Raw genomic sequence first — 25,511 nt, 5'->3', positions numbered from 1 at the left:
CTCTGCTAAAGTGAACTGTAATGAATTATAATCATTAACTTGTATATGAGCATATGTCTCTGTCTCTCTGAGTAAACGTGTAGGTCAGTGTCAGGGTGACTGGAGCTCTGTGCTGTAGCTGGGGATGACAGTGACCTGCACGCTCATTGAAGAGAAACAGGAGAGACATCGGGATGCTGACTCCAGTAAAACCTCCACTGTGCTCGCTGTAATGTAAAAGACCAGCTAATCCCACCTCATATCACTGACAGGGACCCCCCCCCACACACACACACACACACACTGTGTCCTGTTGGACTGTCATTGTGTCAGAGAGTCGGGCTGCTAAACATCATGTATCTGTGAGTTCTGCTCGTGTTTCATGGTGTGTGTTTGAGTTTGTGTTTGTTTGGTGAAATATACAAGAATTCACGATTGACACGGATGATAGTAACATTCACCTCTTTATATGTTTTATATCATGCTGTAGCTGTAGCCGCTACCCCTACCTACATCCTGTATGTCCTTCGTGTTGTAAAAGACAAGCGACATATTAACATGTTATTTTGCAGGAAAATCAAATATATATAATATATATTAATTTTAAACATGTCTATCTTCCTATTCTGGGAAAGTGCTCTCAGGCTTTTGGACCCTACATAATATCAACATATACTGATATTTATGTAACATATGTGTATATATTTGCACATATGTTTTTATTTATTTCTTTTTATGTACTTATATTATTATTATTATATCATATTATTATTATTAATATTATTATTAATTAATACACAGAGTAGTCTATTTGTGTGTTCACACTTTTTACAACTATGTACTTCATGTATATTATATGTGCATAAACTGTTATTTTATTGCTGTTACTTAACAGTCTTCAAATACACCTATTAAAGAGCAATCACGTGCTTATAATAAGGAAACTTAGCAATTAGAAAAACACTGTGAATGTTTTCACGTTTACCAGCTGACCAGACCGGTGCTCTTTATCTGTAAGGCAAGAACTGAGTTCCCAGAGTTGTAAAGTAATTACACACACACACACACACACACACACACACACACACACACACAGACTTGTGATGATGTGCTGGCAAGTTGGAATAATGGAGATTTGCATGTTGGGAGGTGCTGGAGAAGATACTGTGGGTCCAGCATCAGTGGGCGTTGCAGGAAGTTTGACGGGAGGTTACATAAGAAGCAGACCAGACCTCGGTTCAGTCTTCATGTCTTGGATCTGGACGGGGGGTCACTAGTCTCTCTGTCTCTTGTTTTTTGAAGGATACAGTTGGAGCAGCACATACAGCAGCGATGGCAGGTGAGTTCCAGTCTGGAGGGGAACCATGTGACTGGGACGTTTACTTTTCCTGCCAGTTTTAGAGGAATATTCTTTGCATTACACTTTATTTACTCAGCGATCTCTGTATTTGTTCAGTTGGTTACACTAAGTGCGCAAGAAAAAAAGGAAATCAGTACATATGAATTGTAATTGAAAACCACTTATTTCTGCAGACAACGGCGAGATGAGGAAGCCCAAGCATAAGAGTGTAAGTCCAACCTTTTTTATACTACTGTCTAATATTTCCTGTTGTTTCCTGCTTAGATAGACAACACAGAATTTTAAAGAGTGGTAAATATGAACATCCTAATCGCCTTTATGGTAATAAAGTCCCTTCAGTGGTTGGTTAAAGACTAAAAAGCCTTTAATTAACATGCGCTTGTAAATAACCTAACTGTTGATATAATATACTTACATTCACCCATCCCTCTTGCAGGCTACAGTCTGTGGCTACCCAATAAGCATCTTTTTCATTGTGGTCAATGAGTTCTGCGAGCGCTTCTCCTACTATGGCATGCGAGGTGAGTCGCTTGTTGGGGATTTGATCAGTTTAAAGTTTACTTTCATTTTTGCATCACCTGCACCCAGTGATTCATTCAACTACTGTACTTAATCAATATGTTGAGGTATTGAGTTTTACTTCTATTTCCTTCTCTGCATTTATTTGTCAGCTGCAGTTACTGTGCATATTAATATTTTACACATAAAATACATGATGCTGTACTAAAGTAAAAGGCCACAAGCCCAAAAACACTGGAAATCACTGGTTTAAAGTGCAAATATTGTGATGTTTTTTCATTTAAAAATATTAATTTGTAAAATAACAAATAACTTCAGCTGTAAAAAGTTTAAAAGTGCATTATTTCCCTCTGAAATGTGCAGGAGTACAAGTATCATAAGATGGAAATACTCAAGTTACTTAGTTTACTTAGCTACTTTCTATGATATGATTCATTGTTATTCATTGTTAGTTTTAAATATCCAACAATATATAGAAGTATACATAATACACATACATTGGAACCATTAAATGATATAGATAAATAATATTAGTATTCACGGGAAGAGTAGATTAAATAGAAGAGTAAAATTAAATAAAACACTTCCTCCACCTCATGTGTCCCTCTCCGTCTGCAGCCGTGCTGGTGCTGTACTTTAAGTACTTCCTGAAGTGGGACGATGACTTCGCCACCACCATCTACCACACCTTCGTGGCTCTCTGCTACCTGACGCCCATCCTGGGAGCCATAGTGGCTGATTCATGGCTCGGCAAGTTCAAGTGAGTTTCAGATCCAGCTGCTAAAATCCATAAAGTGTAATTTAGTTAATATAGTGTTGTAATAAATATACGCTGTGCCTTCATGTGCTCGTCTTAAAACCAGTGTAGAGGTTAAAGAATATCTCACAGAATCAGCTGTCTCCCTACCTGAACCTGATGTACACCTGTTTAACTCTTCTCTCCCTCCTCCTCCTCCCTGTGCACAGGACCATTGTTTACCTGTCCATCGTTTATGCACTGGGACAAGTCATCATGGCTGTGAGTGCTATCCATGACATCACAGACTCAAACAAGGACGGCACTCCCGACAACATGACCTTCCACGTGTGAGTTGAACTCGCTCAGACACAACGCAACACGAACACAACAGCTACAGATACTGACACTGTGTCTGTGCTGCGTTTGTCTCTCAGATCTCTGTCCATGGTGGGGTTGATCCTGATCGCCCTGGGAACAGGAGGCATCAAACCCTGCGTGGCTGCCTTTGGCGGAGACCAGTTTCAAGACCATCAGGTGAGATGTCGCTCAAGCAAACACACATAAAAACACCTTCACAGTTTCATAAAACCCACTACAGTAGTTCTCTCTCTAATAGACTTTCACAAGTCTCTAATTTCAGATTCATTCTTTAATAATTAAAATGTCCAGGACAATTTATTAGCTACTTTAGGGAAAATAGAGACAGTTACACTTCCAATGAATGAGTTGCCAACATGGAGCCTGGAGCATCATTCAGTCAGTGAACAGCTGGAAATGTGTCACACATCATCTTCTTCTCATATGGTTTAACTGGATCACATCATGTTGTAAGCTGTTTCTCTTATTTGTATTAGTGTGTATGTATAGGAGGTGAGTACAACAGGATCCAGTGCAGCATCACATCCTACGACATCGACATAGAACTGAAAGCATGCACACACCTCATGCAGGTGGAAGCATCAAGTCTCTGTCCTGCACACACACACATGTGCACACAGCAGTTACAGACGCCTCAGTCAGATATCAGCGGCAGCTCGTCAGCACTTCTTGTATCTTTGCTTCATTACACTTAGTTGTTTATTAACTAATAGCTGATGGTACATGAGTCTCAGTCACTTTATTACACTGTTCAAGGCCAGTGACAGATTATCTCTTAATGTTAATGGCATGTTATGTAAGAGTTGATGATCTGAACCCCCCATCACCACCACCACCCCGTTACCCCCCCACCATCAGTGCTTTTTGCCTAAACTGTGTTGAACTTCCTGTGTGTCACAGGAGAAGCAGAGAAGCACCTTCTTCTCCATCTTCTACCTGTCCATCAACGCTGGCAGTCTGCTGTCCACTGTCATCACCCCCGTCCTCAGAGGTAAGAGTGGATCACAGAGCAGAAAATATGCAACTCACAAACACACATCATATGTTTAATCACTATGTCTTTGTGTGGTTTCCAGCTCAGGAATGTGGTATTCACACAAAGCAGAAGTGCTACTCGCTGGCCTTTGGTGTCCCTGCCGCTCTCATGGTGGTGGCTCTGAGTAAGAACCAGTTTTTCCTCATACAAAAAAATGCTAATTTCATTTATTATAATAATAAATGAATTAAAATGACAGATACTCCTTCACCTTCATTGACAAATCCAGAATCAGTGAGTTTGCAAATACACTTTAACAACTAGTCACATTAATAAAAGTCTATATGTGCATAAAAAGAAGAAAGTAAAGTCACAGCTTAAAAGATTAAAAGTAGAGGTGAACATTAAAGTCTTTAACCACATGTGAGTCTGGTCCCTGAGGCCGAGAGGCTTCATGGTGTGGATGTGATGTGTAGACAGTTGTGTAATGACAGCTTAACGTTCCTCACTGCTGGTTAATAAATGATGAATTAATGCTTTTTAAAGATAAGAAATAAGCTGTAAGAACAGCTGGCGGGTTTCCAGATTGCAAAAGAAGTAAAACCTTTATTAAAATCTTTATTGCTCTCGATAAAGTCTGTTTTATAAGTATCACAAATATTCATAGTCAATATAATATAATAGATGTTAATAATTTTGTAATAATTACCTGCTTTATTTCCTTTGACAAACGGTCAAATGTTCATATGTACATCTACATGTGATGTGTGTGTCTGCAGTTGTGTTCATTGTTGGAAGTGGGATGTACATTAAGACGGCTCCTCAAGGCAACATCTTGGTGAAAGTCTGCAAGTGCATCGGGGTGAGTGGCTGCTCAGAGATGCACTTGTTCAGGATGGGTTTAAAAAAAGGTTTTAAATAAAGCGTCACTTTAGTTCATAAAATGTATTAAAGATGGAGGAAATTCTTCTTTCCTCTTTCTGCAGTTTGCCATCAAGAACCGCTTCAGGCATCGTTCTTCTCAGTACCCCAAGAGGGAACACTGGATGGACTGGGCTGAGGAGAAATACGATGTAAGTGCAACACACACACACACACACACACACACACACACACACACACACACACACAAGCGCATGCAAATACAAACGACATAAGCGTCACTATCGTTTCCTCTGTCTTGGTGCAGAAACTCCTGATCGCCCAGGTGAAGATGGTGGTGAAGGTTCTGTTCCTCTACATCCCGCTGCCCATGTTCTGGGCTCTGTTTGACCAGCAGGTAACCGCCAGTCGGCTCGCTCACGCACGAGCTCTTGTTTTAGAGATCTGTCGTCCCCCCTGTCACCAGTACTACGACCACTAAATGTCGCCTAGCAACAAAACACAACTTTGGGTCATAATAACCTGCAGCAACGACCTATGGGCTTGTTTTTGTTTACAGGAAGACAGTCCCCAATTAAAAGCAAATATAAATAGAAACAAAAGAACCACTTAATTCATAGCAGGAAGTTTGCCGTCAGCCTTCAAGGACAGACTAAATAAGAGCTGTGTCTCCTCCACAGGGCTCAAGATGGACCCTCCAGGCCACCACCATGAACGGCGACTTTGTAAGGAATTTATTTCTGCAATATCAGACTCTGTGAGCTCAAACCACAGAAAAAAACTGTTTTAAAATGCAATCTCTCTTTTTGTTCTTCAACAGGGAGCACTCATCATCCAGCCCGACCAGATGCAGGTGAGACGCTTGTTGTTGACGACGCATTACTGAACTTTGTTGTTGTGTTTTTTTTATCTGCTATCGACATGAGCTGATTGACTCACTTTCTTCCCACCAGACCGTCAACCCTATCCTGATCCTGGTTTTGGTGCCGATCATGGACAGTGCGATCTACCCACTGATTACCAAGTGCAAATTAAACTTCACGTGAGTTCAGTTAATTATTACGGCGTTTATATTGCAGATTATAACCAGAAGATATAATAGTTGAGAGATACATGAACTGACAACGTCGTGTGTTTGTTCTGCAGTCCGTTAAAGAGGATGACTGTCGGCATGTTCTTTGCTGCTATCGCGTTCGTGGCTGCTGCTCTGGTCCAGCTACAGATTGATGTAAGAATAACAGACGTTAAAAGAATAAACACACACACACACATTTAGGCGACTTAAAACACACATGACCTTATGAAGCACAATTCACACGCACGGTTCCATTCCTCTTGTAGCAAACCCTGCCGAAGTTCCCGTCGAACACTGAGGGCCAAGTGAAGTTCATCAACATGGTAGAAGAGCCGGTGCCCGTCAAAGCTGGAGTCAACAACTTCACCCTGCAGCCATTCGAGGTACAGCCTGTTCTCCAGATTCATATATATATATATATATATGTATATAGACAGCAAAGGTAGGAGGTCATATTGACATTGAGTCATTTTTTCCTCTCACAGGCCAATGAGGGTTACCTTACCTTTGATGACATATTTACACTGGATCTGAATGGTACCGGTTACCCAACCAGTTTAGTGGATGGCAATCGAACTACCATTGTCATCATTAAGGATGGGGCCAAGCTCAGGCCTGAGGGGGTGAGTACGCCACTCAGATAGGGTTCAAGTCTGACTACAATGACTCTCTGCTGCAGCATGCAGAGAACCAACAAGGGGGAAATTGACTTTAATTCTGTGACTAAATGTGATTTCAGCTGGACTTTAATTGTGTTTTCCTGGGTGTTTCCTTTATATCATGCTCTAAAGTATCTTTCTCCCCCCAGGTCACAGACATCAAATCAAAGCCGGAACAGGGAGCTAATGCTATCAGGCAAGTTTCACATTGTTGTCAAGTCTGGAGGAAATCGTATGGAAGCCCTGAGAGGACATGTGTTCTTTTCTGTTTCCTCTTCTTGGTATCTAAATAACCACAATGATTATTTTTGCAGCTTGTTCTGCTTTATCATGAGCACACAATGATTATGTCATTATTGTCTGTATTCAGCTCGTAGCTTCACTACACTGATGGTTAAAATGTTAAAATGTAGTGTAACAGCAGAGACGAGTCGTAAAGTTAGGAAACTGACTGATGTCAACATTAGCTAACATTAGCCACCGTAAGCTACCGGAGCAAGTGACACTGTAAAACCCCAAGGATGTGTTGTGTTGCTCATACATTCAATGAATTCAATTTTTAAATGTGACATAACTCTAATTTAACACTGTTATTTTCTCACCTATCGTTTGCTGAATTCTCCTTCCCCAGATTTCTGAATGGCCACCGCTCAGTTTTGAATGTAACCGTGGGTAACGAGGACTTTGGGAACATCCTCACCAACAAGATGTCAGAATATGTGGACGTACCACAGGGACAGTAAGACTTGACTTTCATTATATATCATATGTCACATATGGTTATACCAGAGAAACTTCTTTGCCCTGATTGGTGTTTTTCTCGTTATGTCAGAGCTAAGTTCCGGATCATAAACAATGAGGGCAAAGAGTGTCTCTACACTCAGAAACTGGGCTTCGGCAGCTCTTACACCTTGATCATCCCGCCAACGTTCTCATTTGAACAAAATGTAAGTCGTGAATATGTTTTGAGTCACAATATTAGCTTGAATGTAACTGTTTTGACTGAGGCAGCACATCTGAGTATCTGTCTGTGTCCCGTTAGTGCGCAGAGAGCATCCGATCAGTGATGGACATCAGCCCCAACACCGTCCACATGGCCTGGCAGATCCCTCAGTACTTCCTCATCACTGCAGGGGAGGTGGTCTTCTCTGTCACCGGCTTGGAGTTCTCCTACTCACAGGTAAATGATGCTTTCCTCACATATCTGACATCACCAGGGCAGCTTGGAAAGTACAGAAAACACAAGTCCAGACGGCCGTCTCCCCACTAACGCTTTCCAGCACCTACTTCCCATTCCGAGGCTAAAAGAGAGATGCCGTCTCTTCTGTGTGCTCTGGGTCTATCCTGGGGCCGTGTCTCGATGTCTTTCATCATTTTCTCTAATATGTGTTCTGTTTGAATCTCCGATTCCTCTCCAGGCACCTAGCAACATGAAGTCTGTGCTGCAGGCTGGTTGGCTGTTAACCGTTGCCGTAGGGAACATTATTGTGCTGATTGTCGCCGAGGCTGCAACACTTGAAGATCAGGTGGGTGGATTATATTTAACCATCAGTAGACATGTGAACTTATGTCATGTGTTTTTAAGGTTGAAGCTTATAATAGCAGAATAGCAGCTTTTCCTAAACAGGATAACGTCAGAGAGGCCAGACTCAAGCTCTTTTCAAGGCCTTTCTTCATTCATTGTAAACCAATGACACCCAGTGACATCAGCTAAAATACCTTCATATGACAGACATCATATTATTGAGTGTTAAACTGAACCTGCACAGCACCAAACACTCATGCTAACTTAAAACTTAAAAAGGTGTAACTTCAACTGTATATTAAAAGAGTGTTTGGAAATCCTCTTATCTGCTTTCCTGCTGGAAGTTTGATGAGAAGATTGATAACCGGCTCTCTGAACTGTTTATTACATATGAAGCTGGAGCCAGGACATAGTTAGCTTAGATTAGCCTGACTGGAAATGAGTAACACCTAGACTGACATATAAAAAATATTCTAATCCTTCCTGTAAAACTGCAGCTGGTGTCTTTACAGATATAATGTGTAGATTATTGAGTTTTAGCTGTGCTGGTAGAGCTAGGCTAGCTGTTTCCCCTTGCTTATGGTCTTTATGCTAAGCTAAACCAAGCTAACCATCTCCTGGCTCCAGCTTTATACTTGACGGACAAATATCAGAGAGGTGTCAATCTTTTCAGTGGAAAAGCTGTTCCCTTCAGATTATCCCCACATTAACAGTATGTGTGTGTCTGTGTTCACCAGTGGGCCGAGTACATCCTCTTCGCCTCCCTGCTGGTGTTAGTGTGCTTCATCTTTGCCTTCATGGCCTATTTCTATACCTACATCGACCCGGCCAAGGTCGAGGCCCAGTTTGCCCAGAAGGAGCCCGAGGACAAGGAGAAGAGGAGGAGTTTGGAAATGACCAGGAAGGACTCAGTCGAGCGCAGCAACGAGCAGAGGAGGAGCTCCGACTCCAGCTCTGACGAGGAGGAGAACAAACAGGCCAAGATGTAACGCGACCCTTCTCCACGGCTTCTCCCTCCTCTTTTACCGATGCTGATTGGTTCTGTGTTTCACGCCTCGGCGTGCCTGTGGTCAGTGTGTCGATGCAACCCAGTGCACCGCTGTACGTGTGGTGGTTAGGATGAACGGATGGTGACCTGAGTGAAATGGTGCAGAAGTTGTAAGAGCACAGAAATAGGACTTCGACGGTTGAGCTCTTGGTGGACAGTGTTAATGGAGGATCTTGGCAGGAATAATTCAAACACATTTATCGCCAAATCTTGAGAGAATATTCCTTTGTTTTTGTTTTTTTTAAATCCCCTGGATCTTTACTGGTTATTAATTTGCTATTTCGCTGTTGTAAATTTGTTTTTACAATGATTTATTTTGCACTGTGTAGCAACATCTTAATGTAATGTTTGTTTCCAAGTCTTTTGTAACGTACTCGAGTACACGTACAAAGAAACCATTCCATTTGTATTTATTAATAAGCACAGTGTTGTATGTATTGTAATATATTGTCACTGTTTTATATACATGATGTTGTCGTACGTTCCAGGGTAAAATCGAACACCAAAAGCTGCTTATTAATCATATTCCACATTCAAAGGTGTTGTCTTAATATTGTGAGTGAACATCTGCATCAGCAGTGGTTTCATTAAACCTATATAATGCCATAATTTCAAATAAAATTCTTTTTCTGAATACAAAAGACCCGCAAACATTTCTTATTGTGTGTAAACCATCAGCCAGTCAGAGCGTATACACCGATCTGTACAGTTCATTTTATACATTCATCTACTAGCTCTTTATTTACCTGTCTGTCTTTTTCTTTTGGGAGGGGCGAGTCGTTGCCCAGCACAGGTTGGGAATGTGCGTCTACTGGAGAGGAGGAAGAAATGACTGGAAAGAAGAAGGATGGGAAAACAGGAATAAATAAAGGTAAAGAAACACCCCACAGCTAGAAGTAGCTCCCTCCTCGGGGGTGTGGGAGCGGCCCAGCGTCTCTGCCCGACAACAATAATAAAACCAAACACCTTCATCTTCTGCACCGCGACAACACAAAGACACACGTGAGGCGTTCAGGACACAAAGGTCTCAGTTACCATTAGATCTTTATTTCTCATGTCACTTTGAAAGCTTACAAGGAGCTTACATTTAACTCGGGAATTCTCAAATGACACAAGCAAAGATTATATACAGTACTATAAACTGTCAGCTATGATAAAGGAGACCAAATGTACACATTTTGTAGTTATTTCCGTAGCATATGTTTTTCTGTAAGGTATAGATATTTTTTTGCCGGAGGCAGGTGCCCATATCCATAAAGCATTCAATATTTCCATACTTAACTCTTTGCAGTTATAAAAATATCAGATATTTCTTAATTTCTTTCAATCCCTGTGTTGACAAGTGCGTCTTGATGCAACTCCTCAACATTATTGCTGCATTAGCACAGTAGTAAATTCTGGAACTCTTAAGTAAACATATATAGTAAAACATGGCTATTAGCAACTTTTTTCGTTTTGTGTTTTTTCCTCTTACAGGTTTCTTTAAATACTCGACACACTTTCAAAGTGCAAAAAACTGATCTGAAAATTAGAAAAACAAAAACAAAACAAACGAAACAAAAAAAAAGGTGCAAATCATACTACAAACATCTGGTGAAAGCATAAAAGAGGACATGGCACTTCTATAGCATGGTGTGGAAGTTCGAACACACACACACGTCTGGAGTGAGGAAAGAAGGATGGCGTTGATTTCTGCAGCTTGGCTTGTCCTGATAAACGCTTTAGTTTGGCCATGGGCAAGTGTCGAGGTGCGATTGCCTTCAATGGTCCTTGCCCCCCCCCCCCCCCCCCGCTTTATTTCTGAACGTAAATCACAAGCCGAGGAAAAATAATACTTCACATGATATCAGCGTTCAACTGCACCATAGTGGTTCCTCCATGTAGTCGTCCTTGGCTCCACTCTGTTATTCAAGAGCCACTACCTTCATTCTTGTCCTAAACAATTTCAAAACTGACTTAAATTGTCTAAACATAAGTCCAGGGGGGAGTCGCCCCCCCGACTACAAAAACAAAGGAAAAGCTTCTGCCTCTAAACAAAGTAAGCTTAGTATCATAGTTAGTCTGACGCTTCAGCAGGTGATTGAAATGGAAGATTGGAGCTCAGTCACTTAAAGAAAACACTGATGAATACTGAACTGAGTTTCACTCACTGACGAGTAAATGAAACAAACTAGAAAAGTCTGATGAAATGCCGGAACATAGATTTTGTGTATCTCAAAAAGGCAAGGCATTTTCTGTTCTGTTGGAGTTAACGTCTGAAATCTTTAAATATCTACTTTTTAAACATCATCAATATCTACAAAATGCGCATGACCATTTTGTACACAGTGATTCATTTCCCGCAATGACAACTTGAAATCATGTACAGCATGGCGACCCCCCCCACCCCCACCCCCTCCCCCCTCCTCCTCCTCCTCCTCCCACTGCCTTGGAGGACAAAGTCCACTTAAAGCACTTTACCTGAGGTTTCATTAAGAATGCTGCAATTTGCCTAAACAGGGAGTCACATACACACACACACACACACGTGCATTTAAGCACACACACGCACACGCACGCACGCACACACACACACACACACACACACACACACACACACACACACACACACACACACACACACACAGCTTGCACACTAAGATAATTTCCCTGCAGGTTCATCAAGCATGCTCTCAGAGGTTCTGGGGATATGACGCCTGCATTAAGGGGGGACTGAAGTCTTGTCTTGGATTTGAGGGGGGGGGGGGGGCGGGGGAGAGTAGATTTCAGCTCCATGTAGAGACTCCATGCTGTGAGGCTGAGGAAGCCGTGCGTCCACAGAGCGCAGAGTCTGACTTCACCGTGGGTGTTTTTGTTTTTGTTTTTTTTCTGGCGGGTTGCTCCGACTTTGAGTCTTGTCCCGTCGCAGCCGACTCCTCGGGTTCTGCTGCCCCCGAAACTTCCCCTCTCTCCCTCCCTCTCTCTCTCTCTCTCTCTCTCCAGAGTGTCTCTGTCTTCCTCCGCTTTGGAGTTCAGTCTTTTTTACAGGCTAGGTTAGCGCGCCCCCCCCCCATGATGTGGGAGGTCAAACATGGTCAGCTGGTATTGAATGAGTTGACCCCTGACTTTAACCCTCTGACCAGGCTGTGGTGTTTTGGGGGAGGGTGGGGGGTGAGGATGGGAGTAGGGGTAGAGGAAGGGGGGGAGGGGGGGCCTGGGAGAGCAGGGCTGGGGCAGAGAGCCAATCACTACGGGGAGGAGGAGGACGTCCTGCTCGTGGAGAAACTGCGAAGACAAAACCAGAGCGGTGCGGGTGAGTGAGAGAAAAACAAACATGGATGACGTGACGGAGGATCCGGTTCTGTGTTACCTCTGGAGCCTGTGGACCATGTGGGCCACCAGGGAGTCAGAGATGCCGGGGTAGGCCTCCTCCGCCAGCAGGATGGCTTCCCTCAGCTCATCCAGGACCATGGGGTTCCCGTTCACCTGCTCCTGCCGCGCCTTCAGCTGGGACAGAGCAGAGTTCAGTGACGTATGAATCTCAGAGGAAGATACAACCTCCTACACCATCGGCAAGTCCAGCCTCAATAACTAATGCTGTATTTGTGATGACAATGTGTAAAAACTATTGCAGGATCACTGATCATTGCTATTTCCTGGTGAGTTTTTACCAGGCTAACTGTTAGCTGCGGTCAGCCAATCAGAGGAGAGGCAGAAAAAAACGCCTTGTTCCTGCTGGAGCTCCTCCCACTCTGAGGGAGGAGCTGTAAAACTACACTGAGGTGCTTTTTGGTTCCTTAAAAACCACCAATAAATCTTCTCATGGATGGAGAAGTGTAAAAATATGTGACACTTCACTTCACTGAGTCTCATGGAGTGAACAGTCCTGAGTGAAGGCGCCGCCGCCGCATGAAGCTCCTTACCTCAGCTAACGCAGGAGAGATGACTGTGGCCAGGCTCTGTGAATAAGGCCTCTTTGGAATGTCTTTTGTCTGCAGACAGAACAGGGAGACGTGGGGGGGGGTGGAAGCAAGTTAAAGTAGCACAGCTTCACCTTAGGGGGATGTTTTTATTTTAATCAGCACAATAACGTCCCACCATCTCCTCGCGGCTCAGTTCTTATGAAACAGTGAAAATCTCTCCAAGTGTGACGAAGCTCTCTGTGATAACTCACCTGATCTGTGGCCCCCGACTGTCCCTCCCCGTTCTGCAGCTTCTTGGGGTCTTTCTCTCGGATGGTGAAGATCCAGTCGTCGCTGCCGAAGTCGTTCCCTCCCGACGCCTGGCCGTCCTGCTCTCTGATTGGACAGATATTAAAGAGGATTTGAACGTTCATCAGAAGTAAGTGAGGAAGGGTTTAAAGCTCATGAACAAATGTGGGAGGACACACTTCTCTCTCTCTCAGCGGGATGTTTGTGTCACACGTGTTTAAATAGGTCTAATAAGAGCAGCTTGGTTCAGAACAAGCAGTAACTAGAATCACCTCATGGTCGTATCCCTCCGCCACGCAGACTAGTTCCAGGTTACGACCCTGTTTATCCAGTCATAGAAAATATGAACCAGTGGTGTGAAATTTGGTGATACGGCCTAAAAGTGTTTTGTGAGGTCACTGTGACTATGACCTTTGACCTTTAGCCACCGATATCTAATCAGTTCATCTTCCAGTCCTGTTGAATGTTTGTATGTCTCCGGCGCCGAGGCATGAAAACAAAAAGGAAAAGCAACAACAACAACATCAGACTTACGAGTCAGACTCGTCAGAACTGGACTCTGTGGTTCTCGACTGCTCTGCCTTCCACCGCTTGTACTTGTCCACCAGCTCGGTCAGGTAGGACGTCTTCTTGGCGTGGCGGACGATCAGCTTGTGCTTCAGCAGCTCTTTGGCGGTCGGCCTCTGTGGAGATGGAGACGAGTGAGCGAGCGCGCGACACTCTTGACCGTCGGGAGTTACTCCAAACAAAGACTTACAAAACTGGGCTCTTTGTTGAGACACGCCTCCACGAACTCCTTGAGCGGTTTGCTGTAGTTTCCCTCCAGCGTGGGCGGGTTGTTCTTTGGGATGAGGAATAAAACCTTCATGGGGTGGAGCTCCGAATGCGGCGGCTCGCCTTTCGCCAGCTCGATGGCCGTGATGCCTAGAGACCAGATATCAGCCTGGAACGAGGAGGGAGACACGGTGACAACTTCACGTACACAGTATTTATTTATACGCTAAACAACAATCTCCACAGGCGTCCTACACTTTGCTTTTCTCTGGGTTTATACACCTTAATAATTCTGATGCTACTTTAGCTTTGATGCTCATAATGTTGGAGTTTCTTAAACCTTCATGAACATCGCAGCAGCTCACACAGCTCAGCGCTGACAGATCAGAGCATGAGGAACTGTAACGCAGTGCGGAGAGCGGCCCTCACCTTGGAGTCGTAGGCCGACTGTTTGATGACCTCGGGCGCCATCCAGAAGGGCGTGCCGACGAAGGTGTTGCGTTTGATCTGGGTGTCGGTGAGCTGGCCGGCCACCCCGAAGTCCGCCAGCTTCACCTCTCCTTGCTCGGACAGCAGCACATTGGCAGCTGAGTGTGTGAGTGTGTGTGTGTGTGTGTGTGTGTGTGTGTGTGTGTGTGTGTGTGTGTGTGTGTGGGGTGGGGGGGGAGAGAGGATCCAGAGAAACGTGAGAAACCTGAGCTATATTTAAAGTGTCACAGCACAGAGTCTGAATACTCGCTCTGATTCATGAGGAGAAAACATGAGTTTAACCTGTTGTAGCATGAGGCTGCAACAACAACAAAGGAGGCCCTGAACGCACCGTCAGGGCCGTTTATCTGCATCAACCAATTTATTTAACAAACAAGGAAGCAACTGTCAAAAGCCTTTTAGCGAAGCTGCTGCAGCGTTCCCCTCAGACTCCCCAGTGAAACACAAGCTACATAATGAATGAACCCGTAAGTGGACATCAATACCATTAACGTGCTACGTGATCTTTCTCTGTGTGTGCTCACTGCTGCCGCTCAGCCCCGCTCCTCTAACAGGCGGATACCTTTGATGTCCCTGTGGATTTTCTTCTCGGAGTGCAGATACTCCAGACCCTTGAGGATCTCTCTCAGGATGGTGGCGATCTGGGTCTCGTCCAGAGCGCCGGGCTCCATCTGCGGGAGGGAGAGAGAGACAGAAGCTGTGGGTGTCAGCTGAGCCTCAGGGTGGATGATTGTGAGCTTTACAGGAGCAGTGACTGCATCTTCCTGTTGTGTTATCCTGCTGTAGTGTTTTCTTAATGGTGGTATTTGATTACTTGATGCCCTTTTTCCCCCCCCATTGTCTCTAATCTCATTGTCTTGTTATTGATTTTGAGCTAAATTGATTTCTAAATTGTGTTTTCTTTCAGATGTTATTCCTCTCTGCCACAGAGCTCCGCTGCTGTCCACAAACTATTCAAAACACAGCAGTGTGACTCACTGATCGTTGCACTGGGTGACATGTTCCTTCATTACCATGAACACACACACACACACACACACACACACACACACACACACACACACACACACACAGTAGTTGCCAGAAATAATGACTAGAGCACCAAATGTGGATTCATCTGCTGCTGAAAACTCCCCGACACAAAACTCCCGTTTGATTTGCCAAAAAGCGACAAACTGTTGGTTTCGGTCTTTTAATTGGATTTTGTTGATAATAATGAAAATATAGAATATTGCCAATCTTATCTTTTGAGAAACTGCCTTTCTCAAAGAGCGGTCTGCAGCCGACCCCTGGTGGTCTGCCAGGAAATGTGTTAGAATATGTTTTTATTATTTCACGTGATAAAATTTTCTCTTAGGTTTTTTTGTTTTAAAGTCAAACTGGTGCAGAGCATCGTTATGAATGTCTCTAGAACTTTCTTTAATCGGATCATGGGGATGGTGGGTGGTTCTTAACACCTCAGCGAACCGGTTTCCTGAGGGGAAACCCAGATCCTTAACTGGGTGTCAGTGTGTGATCAGACAGAAACACGGCGGCGGTGAATCACTTACCAAGTCTAGCGCCGAGCCGCCGCCTAAATACTCCATGATGATCCATAACTTTGTGTCCTGGAAGAGAGGAGAGGAGACGACCACTTAATGAGCGTCTTGGCTCAGAAGTATTCAGCTCGTTTATTAACGTGGGAAATGTGTAAGTTTCCTCTGTCGCCGTGGTGACGGCCATTGTCGAGCGTACAGGATGAGAGGTTATAATAAAACCCGCCGAGCAGCTCTGCTTCTTCAGGGCGGCCTGGACGCGACCCGAGGCGCCGAGAGCCTGAGGGTGCATCTCTAAACAGGTTGTGATGACGGCGGTTTGGGTTTGGTGGGTGTCTGAAGTCGTCTGAGGCTAATTCCCTTTTTAATTTAGGATTATTCAAAGTGGGTAGGAGGATAGAAATCTTTGTGTGTGTCTTCCCTTAAGGCAGGAATAATGAAGGAGGAAGCTTTAATGCTTTTGATTTTCACTGTAACAGTACATGTGTTCAGCAAAGGGTCACCTTCAGGTACGAGCCGTAGTACTTGGTGACAAAGGGGCTGTCGCACTGGCTCAGCACTGTGATCTCCTGCTGGATGTCCTCGATCTCGTCCTCGGCCTCCTCCAGGTCTATGATCTTGATGGCCACGACCTTCTGGGTGCGATTGTCGATGCCTTTGAACACCTCGCCAAACGAGCCCTTGCCAATGCGCTCCAGCTTGGTGAACAGCTCCTCCGGGTCCGCTTTGGCATTCTGGCGGTGACGGGGAGGGGAGGACAAAGAACGGAGGAAAGGGAAGGCGGATTAAAGCAAAAAAAAGGAAAGAAAAGAAAAGAAAAAGGAACGTGTGAAAAGAACTGAATGTTGGGGAGTAAATAGGAAACACCAGCAGGGGGGCCATTCTTACAGGATACATTAATTCACTCACTGCAACACCTTGTGTTTTTGTACAGAGAGAGAGACACAGGAGAATGAAAGGGAAAGAGTGTAACAATTGGATAAGATGCAGATTAAGAGAAAATTTAAATAACAAAAAGCATGTGCCTGAATTATATTTTACCCCCTTTTTTAACACACAGCTGCATCTTTGGTGTTTGTCGACCTTTTTCATCCCGTTTCCGTGAAAACTCTCCTCGCCACTTCCTCAGAGACTAATGTCACAGCGGTCGAGACCGTAACAATATTCGTTTTGGAATAATATAAAACAGATAAAAGCAGGAAATCTTCATGTTCGAGAGGCTGACGGCAGCAGTTCAAATGACAAAAGAAGAAGAAGAAGTGACTGATCAATGAATTGTTGCCGGCCTCTTTGGACTCTGTGAACCTGCGTGCGTATGAATAAATCTTGTAAGAAATTACCTGAGGACTTAAAAGCTTTGCATAATGAAGTTAAAAGTAATATTGTCTCCCCTTAATGCTCTGAATGAGCCGCAGCTAACAGCACACTTCCACGGGCGACAGGGGTCATGGCTGCAGCACATCAATCATCTCAGCTTTCATGAACGCCTTGTCATGACAAAGACTACCCATCATGCAATGTGTCCACCTTTTTATATGCTTCAACGTTTTGCAGCTGTAAGAGCAAAGCTTATATATAATAATAATAATAATTATAATAATAATATAATAAGAAACTCGGGCGTTTAAGCTCCGTATTTTCTTCTTCTCCTGTTTTATTTTGAAGTGTTGATCCATAAGAAGATTATATTTAAACCACGTCAGTGTAGTTTTACATCTCCTCTCTCAGGCGTCTCCCTGGAGCTCTAGTAACAACAGGTCACTGAGCCAATCAGAAGAGAGGAGGCTCTGAGCCGCTGTTTGATGCGTTAACAGTATTAATATAAAACCACACACATGGACATCTACCTTTACACTACATGGGATCATACATGAGTCATGATTTTAGTGGGAATTGTCATTTTTGCATTTTTCTTTTTCACTGACACAGATGTAGAAAATGATGACGGTGTGTTTTCTTTTTGCAGCATGTTCCCTCACGCCTGGAGGAAAGGATTTGCAGAGCGGGGGCATCTCTGTAGCACCACAATATATTATTATTATTATAATAATCGCATATTGTGACACAGGTTATCTTTATCAAAAGAAAATTGCAGCTCCTGCGATTTGGATATTAGAAATTCAATAAATTATGATTAACTGTTCAGAGCCTTTCTTACATTTCCATTTAAGATTCACTGCAAATTTATATCATCAGAGCCAATTCTATATTTTGTGATTCATTCTCCGGCTACAGTTGTAAATAAGGCAGTTTGTGCTGAGATGTTGTGATGAAAGGTCTCTAACATCATATTATTCTTGCAGCCAAAAAGCACCGTTGGCGCTCTGAGACATAATTATGACTCGTCTTGAGGCCACGAGGACAGGAGAGACAAATCAAACCGTTCTGCATGATTTCAAACTGTGCAGGACAGTCAGACAAAGGAAAGGCTTAGCCGCACGCCTCAAGTGTTTACAAGTCTGAGGAAAAGTTGAAAATGTGTTCAGTGAATCCGATGACAACTGAGGCATACTTCCAACTTTTCTGGCGTAGCACGTTGTTGCGTGTATATCTGAGTGTAGAATGAAAAAAAAAAGAAAAACCTACTTGAATGCCTCAGGAAGTGAACTAAAATGACTTAACTCTCCAGAGGCTGTTATGTGGGAAACACAAGAGCAGGCGCTGACAAAAACAACTTCCTTTTATGACCTCCTCTGAGCAGGGAAAGGGTCAATATGCCCGTTTTGAGACAGCTAAAAATGAAACGGCTGCCTTACGAAAGAAGGGATCCTTGTGTGACCGAGGGAGAGCCTGTCGGTGCCTTAAAGGAGATTTATTCCATAAACAAAATGGTGATGCTGCTAATGGAAAGTGTGGTTCAGAACAGATAGAGGTGATACAGTAATGAGTTACATTTCAATAAAACAATAAGATGCTTTGTCTGGGGAAAACACTTCAAACTGGAACAAGGCAGACAGATACTGACTGCTGCCGCCACTTACATTGTTGGGGTAAGACCTGTATTAAATCATATGAAATGTCACATGACAAGCAACAACCTTGATTCCACTTGGGAACAAACTTCACCTGACTGGTAGCAATAACTTCTTTTAACTTAATATCAAGTATAAATGGAGTACAGGTGCCGCAGTCACAGCTGTGTGTCTGTCTGATGCATTCTCCCCCAAAATCTGAATCAGCAGCCAGATACAGCTGCTAACCAGTCTGCACAGGGACCTACAATCCGAGGCAGTTTACAGAAGGAACAGTTATCTCCTCTAGTTATCTACCCAACACAATTATCCCCTATAGGCACAATCCTAAAGATAGAAGCAGAGACTCATGTGTGCACGGATAGTTTCTTTGAAGAGAGCTCGACTGCCTTCAAGTGATGGAGGAAATAATCGGAATTTTTGCCTTCAATGCGTATGTTTCTGTTGCAAAGAAGTTGCATTCAGGGAACACTTGCAAAGATGTAAATTTACCTACTGATATGTTAATGGACTGCTTCATAATATATATTTATATATATATATATATTTATATATCCCCGGATAAACTATGACACAATTTACATGCATTTCCCTTTGATTCATTTGCAGAAAAACTTTGGTGCATCACAATGTTTGAAATCAGATTTAGCGAGGTGCTACTTGAGTCCTGAAATGCCCCAAATCACTTGAGTGAAATAAGTCCAGACAGTCCACAAACCCAAAGCTGGGAGTCAAGAAGTGTACATTTTGTTCTGCCAGTGACCTCAACTACTTCCTGCAGAACAAAATAAAAAAAAAAAAAACACCTGGCTTACCTGCATCCCTGGCAGGTGACCCTGCACGGGAGAATGGGCCATGGTGACGCTGCCTGGGTTTGCGCCTCGTCCAACAACGCAGGGCTGCGAGCTCCTCGGCTTCACGTATGTTTACAGTCCCGGCTGTGGTACCGTTAATGTTAGCGGTCCTCCACGACACCCGTTAACCCGGGCCTGCTCGGAACCGACTCGGTTACTTTTATATATATATACAGAGGAAAATATCCTTCCTATACACACCGGTGTATCTTTCCTGTGTCGGAACAACCCCAAGTCACCCAAAACAGCTGAGCAAGCTAACAGACGTCTGCTAATGCTAACTCCGAAGCTGCAAACAAGAAATCCGCAATGTTAGCTTGCTAACCAGTTAGCTAAGCGCTAACTAGTGCGTTAAATCAAATTTCCCGCTCAGGCTGCAACCAATTTTAGCTCTCGGAAACGAAGAGGTAACAACAACTGTTTATTTCACAATTGCCTAACTGTCACTTTTCTGAACGTGTATTCTCTCCGCTAACGGTGTTGTCAGCTAGCTAACATGGTTAGCTCACTAAGCTAGCTAGCCAACGCAGACGACCTGACAAACGTTCTGTCAGCGAGCTGGCTCGGAGCACAATGTGTCTGCATACCGCAAATGTCACCCACACAACGGAGGCTTGGAAACACCGATCACCCAGCCTTTTATTTTTTGCACTGACTTGTCTTCGACAGCTCTACAGATCTGGCATCTGCGGCGAGGATAGCACGCCAGTGTTTTTGTTTCCTCTCTCTCTCACTTTCGTCCCGTACTCTCGGCCATCTTGTCGGTGCTATGACGCCAGGCCGGGCGGATCCGGATCCGGATCAACCACAGCATCCTGACTTCTCTCCCCGCTCAGGTGCTGGAGCCAGGGGGTCCCCCAAACTTTCCTCAAGTCAGTGACACATAAAACAGATCCGCATTAAAAAAAAACCGTGTTGTTACAGCTGTTTACCACAAAAAAACACAGATGAAAAGATTTCAGTGAGTAACTGATCTGATGATTAATGATGATTGATTGATTTGTGATCTGCTGATTTGGCTCAGATGTTCAGAGAAAATACTGTTACGATGATGTATCACTGGTAATCATACTAAACCGCACTTATCATCATTAAAGGCGGCATTAATCCAGCTTTATTACACTTTATTACAATTATATATTCACATTAAATCATGTTTTTGCTTTGTTGTACTCACATTCATGTAATATCATATTGCATGAGCATGAACTGAGACAACACAATTGCATTAGGAGTAGCCTAAATTAAAATCTAATGATATCCCGACCAATTCAATTTGCAGTGCAGCAACGCTAATTGAACTGGATCCGAGTGACGTTTCCCGCCTTTGACCACAAGAGGGCGCCAGTGTATAAACGTCACCGCAGCAGCTTCCTTGTGTAATGTTGGCTTGCTGATACCGGACAGCACCGGTGCATCAGATCATCCATCGTTTGCTGCGGTTAGAAATAATGACGGCACGATATATAGATATATAAGATAATTTCATAAAATATAATAAAATGCACATATATGCCTTAAGATAGTAATAAAATGTGATCGCAATGACGTTTTTCAGCATGCTCTAACAGGATGGTGCAGGCCAGTGGTGGAGAAAATCCACATGGGCAACCCAAACAAGACACACTGCCTTCATTAGGAAGGCATTGCAGCATTATTATAGTGTGTTTATTGCTGCTGCCTTCAATTTAGACCCCACCGTCAACAGGGATCTGACCCCTGAAGGCGAAATAACACAAGGATCCTACAGAAAAGAGTACATGTAATGGGAATGCCATATAGACGAAACGCCAAATAGATAAATTTAGACTAAAAACACACCCACATACGCCAGTTTGTATTAATATAAATACATATTAATGCAGTAATAGTCCATGGCTGAAGGGCTGCGCACAGCCGCTCTCACTTGTGCGCCTCATCACCGCCGCGTCCAGGGTTGAACGCGTGTGATGGGAAGCACTACCTCCCTCCTTCATGCGTAAATTATGTAGGGCAGGACGGGAATGCTTTGCTACCTCCATTTGAGAAAACCCGGCCATTAAATGTGAGGAGTTCGGGGGGGGAAGAAAAAAAAAAAACAAAACACAAGAAATCCCCTAAAAGCCATCTTCGTCTTCAACCAGCGTTTGACCGAGGCGGTGGTAGCGCATCACGACTTGCCTATTGTGAAGCCAAGGAGAAGAAAAGATGGACATCACGGATCAAGGAGCTCAAATGGAGCCGCTCTTACCAACGGTAAGAGAATACACACACTTTTGCTGTGTTTATATTGACTTTCATATACAGGTGCTTTGGATCTGCAGAACCCTGAATGGACTCCTGGTTCCACCGGTGTATGTAATTTCTCTTTAGAATAAAGGACAGTCGGGATGAGAGGTCCCGTTAACGTGTGATCCATTTTCAGTAGGGTAAATGTGTATTTCAAGATGACCCATATTTTGACGGCTTTACAGGTTGAGTGTCGCTGGGATTTCACTGCAAACAAGGATGTTGCGCACCATAAATTGACAATATTCATATTTTCACCGTGTGCACATTTCATATTTGAGCAAAAGATGAAATATCTCTCACTATGAACGCCCACGCCTTCACACAGGAGGCATTTGTGCAGGTTGATAACAGTGTTTCACGGCAGCTATAGTACACCCTGCTGCCTGCGCGCACAGAAAGGCTCCGTAGCATTTTGCCTTTCAGCCAGATCATATGGTTTTTACCAGTCGACCCAGTTTTTATTCTCTTTATGTAACCTGCTGTCAAGCTGTTGCTTTAAGTGTACAGTACTGCGGGTCCAAGATGTGACACCGAGATGAGAACATCAAGTGTTTGATCCCAACAGTGAGGAGACAGAGGGAGGTATATGCCTCATCAGCTGGATGCAATGAGATCACTGTCTGTATATCGTTACTGAATTATTACATCTTTGTAAACTGCCTGGCTGCACTGTAATAACACACATGCACGATAAAGTGATGTGTGCATGATCAGCATCCATCCACCTGTGAGACAGAAAGATGCAACCTGAGCAGAGACATACATCTCTCTCTCTCTCTCTCTCTCTCTCTCTCTCTCCAGTGTGCGATCAGGTTGTATTACATATTTGATGGAGAGAGCAAATTTGTCCACTCAGGTCTGAGCTCGCTGGCCGGGTTGCAAACAAGCATAATGTCTCGAGCATCAAACACACTGAGCAACTTCTGCGGTCAGCCTCACCTCATTGGCATTCAGGTGTGACTGTGCTGTGAACAAAAAAAAAAAAAAAAAACATGTCCGCTGCTTTGGATTCACTGTCAATGCCACAGAGGAGAGAGATGAAATATATTGCTTTGTTCTCTCACGCTGTTTGGAAGCAGCGATCGCTCTGGAGGCAAATCAATACTCTCCTTGTTTGTTCTATTTGTGTCCGTGTTACATGAGGACGTAGTTTTCCGGAGCTTGCAGCGCACAGTGAGGCCTGACAGAGCTGATGTGGTGTGGGATGGCTGTTTCTGCCTCCTCTGCAGTCTCAATGCAGTGTGCTTACTTCCCAGTCATTGTAACTCATTGCTGCCCCCCCCCATCCCCCCTCCCTCCCTCCCTCTCACCCCCCCCCCCCCGTCCCTCCGCCCGCACAACAAGCGAATGCGTTGTCATGGTTTCGCCAGGATGTGTATGGGTATGTGAGGTGTTATTATGGTGAGAATCTCAGGGGGCTCCTCACTACACAGCATGGCTAGATAAAATTACCCCACTGTACCCCCCCCCCCCCCCTTCTACCAGGTTACCAAGATCCCAAGGTCAAGCATGAGAGTGTGAAATTTACAACCGGAAGGACTGTATGTGAATGCATCATTGCATCATTGGGGCCACTTGAGTTTCCTAAATGCTACTGTGCTGACAGTAATGCACCTGCATGCCTTTTCTTTGTTTCCTGGTGACTGATTTCTTGATGTTCTTTCACTTGCAGGAGCAAAGTTCCCAAGAAAATAAAGAGGTGGTGAGTAAATTTCCCATTCAACTTCATCCAGCCTGCAAAAACAAAATAAAAAGAGAAGTCATATTGATTTGCTCAGCTCAGTAATAACAATGATAACTCAATCGAATGCACTAGTTTTAGAGCACAGGATGAAATCAGGAAATCAATGGTAAAAGTATTAAAAATAAGCAAGAAAGGTCAAGGCAAGGACGATGAGAAGGAGGTCACAAGAAATTCACTGGCTGTCACAACAGTAACACAAGTCTGTAAAGAGTTTGAAGAAGTGCAGCGATGGAAAGTAAACACATTAACTTGTTATTTCCTACTTCTACATTTCAGAGTAAAACAACATTTGCAGTTTATGTATTTTTTTTAATTATAAAGCAGGTCTAGTTTTAAAGGAGCTACCTGTAAGTTTTGTTGATGCTAACACGCTAGCATTAACAGCTGTTTACTCACAAGTCTAGTCACCCACAGCTGCCTCTCTTCTATCACTTCTCTTCTTCTATTCAAGTTAGCATGCTAACCAGCTAGCCCCCGGCCCGGTCGGCCCGTCTCATCACTTCCTGATACCGAGTTCCTGTAGCACCCGGTCTGCCCTGTATTGTAAACACTGACTGGTTTGCTGTTAATGCTAATGTTGGCTACGCAGCAAGAGCAAAACGTAGAGACACAGAAGCAGATACCACGCTGGTTTCCCCCCCGATCGCTCCGATGGCAAATGTCTGATTACATTTATCTGTTAATCCATGTTTTTTTTTATAATCTATAATCTACAGTAATATTGCACAGCTGTATTTGGTTTATATCTTTAATTAGCCAGCTTGTTGAGCAGATGTCGTGTATTTTTAGATCACAATGGTCACACTTGTCACCATGCATCCAGCAGCCACACGAGGCTGTCAACACACCCGGTAAATAAATAGTAATAGATAATGGGAATTAAGTGGAGTTAAAGCTTTCAGCGGTTCAAATGGCTTTGAACAGCTCACAGGGTCTGAGTGTGAGCAGACAACACAGCCATTTGATGCAGTCATGTCGTCTGTTCTGACAAAATATCGCTTATGCAACTGTGGGACGTGAGCCAGACTGAGCACAAAGTGTCTGCCACTGGCCAAACTGGGAATCTTTCACTTCTTATAACTTTATCTTTTCCCTTCAGGACTTCTAGATCACTAATTACAAGGTGTGTCAGTGTGCGGGTTTTTACACTTTGGCTTTAGTGCAGATGAACAAACGATATGTGACGTTTTAGTTGGTCATTTTTTGGAGGTGCTGATTCGGAAACCTCGACAAAGTTAGGCTCCCTGTTTCCCATCATTGTGGTAAAGCAGTCTGACCTGGCGAGAGCTACATAACTATATATTATATAAAGTAATAAGTGTATTTCACACAATATCAATCTTGTATCAGTCCTGAGACTTATATGCACAGGTAACAGTATTTTAAGTTGTTTCTTTACTACTTGTTGTCACTCCAGAGAGACACTGGAAAAGTGTAAAATCTTGACCTTTGATAAACTTTGACTGGCCCCTTGTTTGACTTGTCCCTGTCCCTCACAGCTTCTTCTGTGGGAACTGTATATTCCATTGTACATTGAAGGTT

The 25,511-nt window shown here is 43.7% G+C and overlaps 3 protein-coding genes across 10 annotated transcripts in view; 2 read left to right on the top strand and 1 right to left on the bottom strand.

Annotated features, from left to right (window-relative positions):
• Window positions 1–1,149: 1,149 nt before the first annotated feature.
• Window positions 1,150–9,800, top strand: slc15a1b (solute carrier family 15 member 1b). The gene is made up of 23 exons (XM_056370522.1): window positions 1,150–1,318; window positions 1,513–1,547; window positions 1,776–1,860; window positions 2,477–2,618; window positions 2,825–2,944; window positions 3,032–3,131; window positions 3,876–3,966; window positions 4,052–4,135; window positions 4,731–4,813; window positions 4,938–5,024; window positions 5,141–5,230; window positions 5,514–5,558; window positions 5,654–5,686; window positions 5,787–5,875; window positions 5,980–6,061; window positions 6,175–6,291; window positions 6,394–6,531; window positions 6,717–6,763; window positions 7,199–7,306; window positions 7,400–7,514; window positions 7,610–7,747; window positions 7,986–8,093; window positions 8,830–9,800. The coding sequence occupies exons 1-23, from the start codon at window positions 1,312–1,314 to the stop codon at window positions 9,079–9,081; spliced, it is 2,196 nt and encodes a 731-aa protein (XP_056226497.1). The 5' UTR covers window positions 1,150–1,311; the 3' UTR covers window positions 9,082–9,800.
• Window positions 9,801–10,167: 367 nt separating this feature from the next.
• stk24b (serine/threonine kinase 24b (STE20 homolog, yeast)) lies at window positions 10,168–20,789 on the bottom strand. Of its 2 annotated transcripts, XM_056370578.1 has the most exons (11): window positions 19,916–20,784; window positions 16,632–16,862; window positions 16,144–16,200; window positions 15,156–15,264; window positions 14,534–14,691; window positions 14,088–14,273; window positions 13,865–14,013; window positions 13,294–13,417; window positions 13,043–13,111; window positions 12,490–12,626; window positions 10,168–12,404 (listed from the first exon to the last, which is right to left on the bottom strand). In XM_056370578.1, exons 1-11 carry the CDS (start codon window positions 19,955–19,957, stop codon window positions 12,368–12,370), a joined length of 1,299 nt encoding a protein of 432 aa, XP_056226553.1. In that variant the 5' UTR covers window positions 19,958–20,784; the 3' UTR covers window positions 10,168–12,367. The 2 variants fall into 2 exon arrangements, with proteins under 2 accessions (XP_056226553.1, XP_056226554.1); XM_056370579.1 differs by lacking the exon at window positions 10,168–12,404 and having other exon boundaries at window positions 12,486–12,626; window positions 19,916–20,789.
• Window positions 20,790–21,834: 1,045 nt separating this feature from the next.
• The window catches only part of LOC130165354 (sodium-driven chloride bicarbonate exchanger-like), a 55,271-nt gene continuing 51,594 nt past the window's right edge, over window positions 21,835–25,511 (top strand). For 5 of the 7 annotated variants that reach the window (XM_056370565.1, XM_056370569.1, XM_056370568.1 and 2 more), the window contains exons 1-2: window positions 21,837–22,189; window positions 23,898–23,927. In XM_056370565.1, coding sequence (XP_056226540.1) covers window positions 22,142–22,189; window positions 23,898–23,927 — 78 coding nt within the window. In that variant the 5' untranslated portion in view covers window positions 21,837–22,141. Of the gene's footprint in view, window positions 22,190–23,897; window positions 23,928–25,511 lie in introns of all 7 variants that reach the window. The other 2 variants (XM_056370570.1, XM_056370572.1) reach the window with 2 other exon arrangements.

The sequence above is a fragment of the Seriola aureovittata genome, chromosome 24, assembly GCF_021018895.1.
Source record: "Seriola aureovittata isolate HTS-2021-v1 ecotype China chromosome 24, ASM2101889v1, whole genome shotgun sequence".
Lineage (NCBI taxonomy): Eukaryota > Metazoa > Chordata > Actinopteri > Carangiformes > Carangidae > Seriola > Seriola aureovittata.
This window is presented reverse-complemented; position numbering and strand designations above follow the sequence as displayed.